A 9,144-nucleotide genomic window follows, 5' to 3' on the forward strand; every position below is an offset into this window, starting at 1 on the left:
TCATATTGCCTTCTTTTTGGATAAAAATCCTTCAGCCCCTCATTCGACGAAAGTTGACAATAAGTAAAATCCTTCATATTGAAGGAAATCCTTTAATTCTGGCAACACCGAATCACAAGTACATATAGAATATAGACGAAAAAGCGATCATGAATTCGCGAAACGTCGCACAAAGTAAAATTGTTCTCCTTTAAGTCTTTTAAATTCCCACAAATTTTTCTTTGTGCTGGCAACAATAAAATAATCAGATGGTTTTATTTCAGAGTATCGATTAACACGTGGGTTGAAAACACCACCCATCATATGATCAAAGATCTCCTACCACCAGGAAGCATAGATCCCACTACAACCCTGGTTCTAGTCAACGCTGCATATTTCAAAGGTATTTGGGAGAATAAGTTTAATCCCAACCTGACCAAACCAGAAATATTTTACGTCAGCCCCACCAAGCAAATTATGGTCGACATGATGCACGTAGAGGGAACATTCAGACATGGTAAATACGAAATACAATAGTATTTTCACTGTAGTAATACCACAAGAGTTTAAATTATTTTCTTTTATTTATTTAGGTATGATTTTCTAAAAAGTTTCTTTTGGTTTTTGAAACACTCTGTATACAGGGTGTCAAAAAATAGTGTATCTATCTACGGTGGGTGATTCTGCCGATAAAAATAAAAACGGAATTCTACTCTATTGCCATTCGCTTTGCCACTAAAATATGTGTTAAAATGTCAAGAAAAACAGTTCACCAATATTCTTAAAAATAAACAAAATGTATTATTTTTATTTACCTTTTCGAGAGCTGTAACTTCTTCAGGAAGCATTTTAGGGCACATATTCATAGAATCTTTTTGTTTTACTTTTATCTGTAGAATCGCTCACTAAAGTTAGATACACTATTTTTTTGACACCCTGTATACAGTGGTGGCCAAAAGTATGGAAACTTTTTACTTTTTAAAATATCACAGAAAATATTATGAATGAACAGCTTATCAGCAAATAAAAGTATTCCAAAAATTACACAGCGAAAAAAATCTGTTTAGCAGTTTTTGTAGGAGAACAATAGATTTCTTGTGGCCAAAAGTATGGAAACCATAAATAAATACATTAAAATTATTTACTTTAAGCTGATAAACGGTACGATTTGCTTCAGATAAATATAAACATCATGCCCAAGTCTAAATATTTCTCTACGGATTTAAAAAATAAAATAGTTGAATTATACAAGAGCGGTTATAAACAAATTCAAATAAGTAAAAATTTAAACATTTTAAAAGGCACCGTTTCGAAAATAATTCGTAAATTTAATAAAACAGGGAACGTTTCAACAGCTTTTAAGTCAGGAAGACCAAGAAAGTTGTGCAACAGGACAATGAAAGTAATGAAGAGAATATCAATGGGAGATCCAAGAAAAACATCCACAGACATTTCTCGAGAAATGGCTGAAAGGGGAATATCGGTGTCTGCACGCACGGTGAGAAGAAGGTTGGATGACATGGGCCTTTTTGGAAGAGTTGCGGTGAAGAAACCACTAATATCAAAGAAAAATAGGATGGTCCGCTTTAAATTTGCTCAAGATCATCTCACCTGGTCAGAAATGGAATACTGTACTGTTTAGCGACGAAAGCAAGTTTCAACTGTTTGGTAGTGACGGGAGATGTTATGTCCGAAGACCAAAAGGTACACGGTACAGCCATAAGTACCAGATGCCCACAGTAAAACATGGGGGTGGGAGTGTAATGGTATGGGGGTGATTTTCTCGCTCAGGTGTTGGTCCTCTTGTTGATGGGATAATGGACCGTTTTTTGTACAAAGACATATTGGAGAATAATATGCTGCCTCATGCTGATGAAGAAATGTCACTCAGATGGTTGTTCCAGCAAGACAATGATCCCAAGCACAAATCTCGGTTTGTTCAAAATTGGTTAAATGAACATAATGTTCCACTAATGGATTGGCCCTCCCAGTCTCCGGATCTTAACCCCATAGAAAATTTATGGGACCATTTGGATAGCAAAATTCGAAGCCATTCTATTCTGAATGGGTGGCCATTTCCAGTAAAGATTGTACGAGATTGATCGGTTCGATGCCACGAAGATGTAGAGAAGTAATTAATTCAAAGGGATATTCCACTAAATATTAGTAATTTTTATATTATCTTGAATTTTAATAAACATTCTTCTTAAGTTTCCATACTTTTGACCAAGAAAATATTCATAATTTTTTATATATTTTTTGATAGCTGTAATTTTTTATTTAAATGTATTAGGTTTTGTAGGAAATTATTTGTAGGTCACGATTATATAAGTCGTTTTATTTCATATTTTAATTTCTCAGCATAAATGACAAATTAAAAAAGTTTCCATACTTTTGGCCACCACTGTATATGGTGTTTTTTATACCAACATTGGTCCTATTCAATTAATTAATTATTCTTCCAAGTGCTTTTAGCGATTCGAATGAAATTTTGACTGTAAAAGTTACTATAAGTGCTACATACAGATTGTTAACTGGATGGTTACTTATTGAAGAACAGAATGGCAACACTGCCTACATTCCAAATGTGTACTAAGCTAAGTTGCCGAATCGTCCCGTCGCGTCGCGTCGCGTCGTGTCGCCGGCGTGGCGTCGTCTCTCGACGAGCGGGCTGAGGTTGCCATATTTCAACCATAAACCTCTTGCCGCCAGTAATAAACAACTTAACAACCTGTATTTTAGTGCTAAAAAAGTATCGACAGATTCATCAGGGGTGTGCATATGGGTTAATAATAATAATAAATAACGCTTTATTATGCAAAAAGCAAAAATAGCTTCATCGACAAAACATTTACAAAACAAACAAAAGCACAAAAAATATATAAATAATGAAAGGCAGAAAGTAGTCTCGACTGACTAGTGAGAAAGAAAACCTAGGAACTAGTGAGGTTGCAGTCGGACTGCAACCCTACTAGTTCCTAGATTTTCTTAAATAATTAAAAATATACAATATAAATCATACAATTCAAAAAAAATTATGTCATTAAAATTACAAATAGAACATACATGGAAAATTGCAGAACACAAAAAAAGGCGTATCAATAAAATTTTACGAGTTAGTTTTAAGAGTTATAAAATATTAAATACTCGATAATTGAGCAGTGTGTGAGATGATCAAAATTTTAAAATTCAAAATTTTTCATGATTAAACATCAACAAAAAATTCGTTTACCGCATATATGGCTCTCTCCAGCAAGTATAATTTCAGAGCTTTGCTAAATGCGGGAAAGAATGAAAGCGACTTGATATTCAAAGGCAGATGATTGTACATTTTTTTTGGTATTGTACAGTATTGAGCCTTTAACTAGTTCTGAGCTCGGGGTTGGCAGATAAAAATCGTGCTCCGCATTCCTAAGTAAAGTTGTCACTTGAATATTTTTTCTAAAAAAGCATGTGCGCCACTGACTGTTGTATCTCTTATTAGCAAATATTGTTTGCCATTAGTTGAGAAATATTGTATTGAAATGCTGTGAAATTTTCCAACAAATTAAAATTATCCTGTATATTTTTTAGAAATATCTGAAAGTTTGGGTGCTCATATCCTCGAACTGCCTTACAAAGGAGACAACATCAGCATGTACATTCTACTGCCTCCATTTTCCAATACAGAAGACTCTATCGAGACGACTTTGAAAAACTTGAATCTTGACAGTTTCAGAAGAATCGTAGATGGAGGATCTCTTGTTTCGAGGACTGTACAAGTGGCTTTACCTAAATTCGCTTTGGAGACCACTATTGAGTTAGTGCCGGTAAGCATAGACTAATTTGAATAATTATTATACCTAGGTATATTTAAAATTACACATGGCGTTTAGATATTGGCAAAAAACTCTTTATAAGACATCCTATTAGTTTACATTACTTAAATATTATGTTAAATTAAAAATACGTAGCAAATATAGACAACATTTTCCTCACCAACTGAATTCACCTTTTAATGGTAATATTTTCACAATAATTACCATTAAATTTTAGAAGGGAAAAAACAAAAATATTGATACACTTTAAAGAGTTTTAAAATGCTTAACAACGAAAAACGTACAAAACATTTATTTATTTCGTTAGATAAAATTGTGTTCTGATCGATGCTACTAAGAACTTCACTTTCCTTGATTTGTAGTTTTTTTGATAGCACAAATATTTCCAGAAACTTCAGTGTATCAATACAAAATATACATTTTAATAAATATATGAAATAAACAAAATAAGTCCGTAAGTTAATTTTTTAGGTGTATAGTTAACATTAATTTCTTTGTATATATTATTCTAACATTCTCCAATTTTGTTTTATTTACTAACCAAATAGTGTTTTTTAATGTTCTAGTGTACTAAAAACATAAGTATTCTCGTTAATCGTGAGTGTGCTTTTACGAACCTACCATAGACGATTGAATAAAAAAACGTCGTCATAGCTGACTTAGAAATAAAGATCGTTATTATTTGATATGTACTTTTACATGAGTAATATCATTTGGAACCTTCGTTGATGACGCCGTATTTTTTCGATCATACGATATATGTAGTTCCATCGATCGCCCTAGTATGATGACGTCGCGTCTAAGCTGCTAGGCCTTTTTTTCTCGAAGGTGATACCTGTGAAACTGCGAACCATGCTAATATCGGGATATTATGTTTTGTGAAAGCTCATTAGACCCGGTTGTACAAAGATAGCTTAAACTCTAGTTCAAGTGAACTCGAAGTAATGAACTATGAAGTTCAACGATAAGAAAAATTTGAACTTGGTTTAATCCTGAACTTACTCTGAACCTTATCAGGATTGATTTTTTTTAAAATGTACATCTGGTATATTTAATGCATAATAAAAAAAAATTGATAAGTGCGTTTTTTATCTAAATAAAAATGGTTGACGAGAATACTCATATTTACAATGCTTTAGTTCAGTCACAGTTATTCAATATCCAGTATGATATCTCTGTCTCACCTTTTTAACATTACACACCCTCTACGTCATGTCACGCTACGTCATGGCATATATACTTGACCAAGATTTAGAAAGAATAAATAAAACTAGGAGATATACAGGATGAGTCTTAAATAAGTGCAAATATTTCCAGGGTGGTATATTTCGACCCCAGGAACACGTCTATGAGGTTTTTTCGCAAAAAAAAGATGATGAAAATTCTGCATTTTCTTTTAAATTTTTCTGTATATTTTAGAAAACTTTTTAGAACAGCCTATTCACCGCAAATTTTCCCTCGGTATAATTTGTTAATCGCTGATATTACCATAGTTACGGTATTAAAAGGGATGCAAATACAGAAAAAAATTCGGTGGCTCTCAATATTTTTGAAAAATAAATCAGTTTTTTTAAAATTATCAAACTTGAATAATTCGGTTATTTTGAACTTACGTGAAAAACGGTAAACATATGTTTCTTTTATCGAGATCTGAAAATATTTGCACTTATTTAAGACATCCTGTATAGCTGGGTATTTAATAAGCTGTGGTTTAGTTTTAGAATATGTTGCTTATGTATATACTCTGTTTTATGCCTAGATCATAATATACTTTTTCGCTAATAAAATTATACTTTCTCAACTATTAGGACAGAACATGTAAACACATATTATGTAGTAATTACACTATTGTGGCCGGCCATGATTCAGTGACAAGTGTGTGTGCTCCTGACCTAGATACTATCCCCAAACGGTAGAGTCGTTTTGTTAAAATATTGTTACAATCAAAGGTTACAATTTTAAAAAAAACTTAAAACTTTACCTATTATTACTTTTTCTTGAGACACCCTGTGTACGACAAAATATTTTTAGGATATGCACCCTTATAAAACCAGGCAATATTTATATAAATCTTCTTTTCAAACCTTCGACAACAACGACAATATTATATTATGGTGGTTTGTGGGTAGCTTAAGAAAAAAATGAACGGTTTTGCTTTAGAGGTATCCACGAAAGTATACACGGTGTTTCATATAAAAATGCAAACTAGAGAGGTCTTGTCAGGGGTCTCAAATTTAATCATATTTGTAGAGTAGTCACGACTAAAGACGAGACCAGATGCTTCTGGTTCTCTGGCTGCAGAAGGCCTCTGGTTCTCAGCGACAGAGCCAAAGCAAGATAATTTGGAAATATGAGTTTATATCATTAGAATAAAAATTTCTAAGCATACTGTGATGGATCAGCGCGACCTACAATAGCAAGTATAGTCTGTCCAACGACAAAATCCTTGACAGTGATAGAAGTGTCCGTCATTTTAATTTCAAAGTAGTTTGTAAATTTTATTTTACAACGAAATAAGTTGGTACAATTGGAACGCATAGCAGAAAATCTTTGAAAAGTTAATATATTTAAAATTTGAGTGACAAGTGATCGATTACTTCAAAATAGTGTGAAAAAAAACTGTATAAAGAGCGATCGCAATGTAATAATGTCGTTGATAATCTCTAGGTTTATGAGATAATGCGCCAATAAAAAAATACAGGGTGGTATGAATCGGGAAACTTCAGCAGCATATTCTGCAGATAAAAATAAGTAAAAAATGTTACTGTATATGTTTTGTTCCTGTTGTGGTCATTCACGTGGGGGTTCGGGACACCGTGTATACTGTATATTATGATCTATGGTTGTATGGTTTATTTCTATTAAATATGTTGTTTAACCACGTACTAACACTGAGCTTTTTGCACGGTAGGTCCTAGAATCGCTGGGTGTCGGCAACCTTTTCACTGTCAACGCGGACTTTCGCTCTCTCACAAATAGCAAGGTGTCGGTGGGCGAGGGCATCCACAAGGCCAGAATCGAGATAAACGAGCACGGGGCCCACGCCGCAGCCGCCACGGCCTTCTTGACGTGGAGGATGAGCGACGACGAAGACGTCTTTAAATTCAGATGCGACAAACCGTTTGTGTATTTCATTTACAACCAACACTCGCACACCGTTCTGTTTGTCGGCGTGTATAGAAATCCCGGCCAAAATCTCTAAAAAGACTTCGAACGTTTGGCGGGCGAAATGTGTATTTTGTCCCTGAAGTGCAGGCAACCAGATAAACACGAGACAATTGTTAGTTGTATAACTAATTTTTTTAATATACGAACATTGATACGAACCGTGAAAGAAATAAAAACCATGCAATTTTTCTGCTGCTGGAGAATTATGGTAAATAATGAAATTAAAACTTGTTTTAATATAACTGTAGAATAAATATATTGCCATATTATACTATACAGAAATATAAAGACTTATATAATACATCTATGTATTTGTTTTATTGTTTAATAAGTTTACAAAATGATGGGGTAAATGCGGGCACTTTAAATAGAAGAAAAATTACAGTTAGGGGTTGGAACTTTTCGTTAACCAGTGGCTGAACTAGAGAGGGATTAGGGGGAGGGGGTGCTATTCCTCACCAACCTCCAAATTAATAAATTAATAACTGAGTTAATTTAAATGTTAAAAAAATTAAAACGCACATAATTAGAACCTTTTCCTTATTATATCACACTATTTTAAGTTTACTTGCTGTCGTGCAACCTACTTGCATAAACATAGTAGAATTATTACATATTTAGATATTTTAAATAAATCGTGTTTTTGTTAAACACTAGGAATTAAGAAATTTAAACTTTATATTTTAACATGCTTAGATAACCAGGCATACACTATTTTAAATTTCCTTTTTGCAGTGGCGTAGACTAGGATTAATTAACATAATTTAAACTAGGTCTTTGACCAAGGTTACTATGGTCTTTGGCTAGGTATTATAATTAAACTTACCTTAACTAACAAATAAAAGTTATAAATTTTATAAACATTTTTATTGAAAGCAAAAAAATCACTTCAACAAGAAACAATTAACTTTTTCAAACATTCAACAGAAATTTCTGATTTTTGTTAGGTTCTTGAAGATATGGGTGTTGGAGATTTGTTCGAAGAACAAGCAAATCTGTCAGATGTACTTGAAGGCAAGGCATATCTGGGTGCAGCATTGCACAAAGCTAAAATTCAAGTAAACGAAGAAGGTACCAAGGCTGCAGCCGCCACGATATTGTTTAGCTTCCGTTCTAGTAGACCTGCTGAACCTGCTCAATTCATTTGCAACCATCCCTTCATTTACTTCCTGTACAATAAGGTCGAGAATTCTATCCTCTTTGCAGGTGTGTTTAGAAGACCTCATTAAAAATGCAGGCTGCGACGGACACCTACGTCATTATTACGTCAGATTTGTTGCGTAATAAGTCATGACGTTTCAAGTTTGCAACCCAGATTACATTGAGTCCTTACAATCTTTCCTAATGTACTCTTTTGACTAGGACCCTAAGCATATTATATTATATTTATTGTTTTATTAGGAGTAAAAATGATACTCTTTGTGGTAAGGTTGAACATTTGACATTACAGGCGAGATGTAAAAAGTCATTTTACTCCGAATAGAACATGCTATTTTTTTCAAACGTTGCAAATAATATAAAATATTTAAAAGTTATACCTTGTAAGTTATTATATGTACATATATCGAGAAACTATGGTTATTCTCGTTGAACTTGACACTTTATGTCAGTTTAAAAATATATTTTCGTAGTGCCAAAGTGCCAAAAATAATAATACTTTTGTGACGTTTGAAAAAAAATATTCTTGTTACAGTTCAGTGTATTATTGGTTGTATATCTAGGACATCACACATTGCATCACATGAATTAAAATACCGTATGATCGAATAAAAACGGCGTCAGCGATGGTTACGAAATGAAGATCGGTGTCATTTTATATGTAAAATTATATTTTGTTTGGAAATGTCATCGATCGTCATTTCATAGCCATCGCTGACGCCGTTTTTATTCGATCATACGGTACAATACTTCAAATAAAATAAAAGAAGCTAAAATTAAGGAACAATAAGTGACGTAGGTCTCATAGTGAATAATTATAATAATATAAAAAGATCTTATTGTCCCAGTCCTGATTCCTTTCATTGTTGATTATTAGTATTACTTAAATGTTTTTATATTTATTTGTGATTCTGTTAAAGTATTGACCTTTATTTTTTAAATAGACTTAAGATTTTTTCTCTTTTTTTATATACACCATCAGTATCCCTAAAAAATTGTTAATAAATTGTATATACATATA

General features: G+C 32.9%; 1 protein-coding gene across 4 annotated transcripts in view; it reads left to right on the forward strand.

The window, feature by feature from the left end:
- Window positions 1-8,763, forward strand: part of LOC115881491 (serine protease inhibitor 88Ea-like) — a 28,260-nt gene extending 19,497 nt beyond the window's left edge. For 3 of the 4 annotated variants that reach the window (XM_030898987.1, XM_030898989.1, XM_030898988.1), the window contains exons 4-6: window positions 264-496; window positions 3,553-3,788; window positions 6,709-7,272. In XM_030898987.1, the coding sequence (XP_030754847.1) occupies window positions 264-496; window positions 3,553-3,788; window positions 6,709-6,999 (760 nt within the window). In that variant the 3' untranslated portion in view covers window positions 7,000-7,272. Of the gene's footprint in view, window positions 1-263; window positions 497-3,552; window positions 3,789-6,708; window positions 7,273-7,912 lie in introns of those variants that run through there. The other variant, XM_030898990.1, reaches the window with a different exon arrangement.
- The last annotated feature ends 381 nt before the right edge of the window (window positions 8,764-9,144 follow it).

Source organism: Sitophilus oryzae, unplaced genomic scaffold, assembly GCF_002938485.1.
Source record: "Sitophilus oryzae breed Bouriz unplaced genomic scaffold, Soryzae_2.0 scaffold_172_pilon_pilon, whole genome shotgun sequence".
NCBI lineage: Eukaryota > Metazoa > Arthropoda > Insecta > Coleoptera > Curculionidae > Sitophilus > Sitophilus oryzae.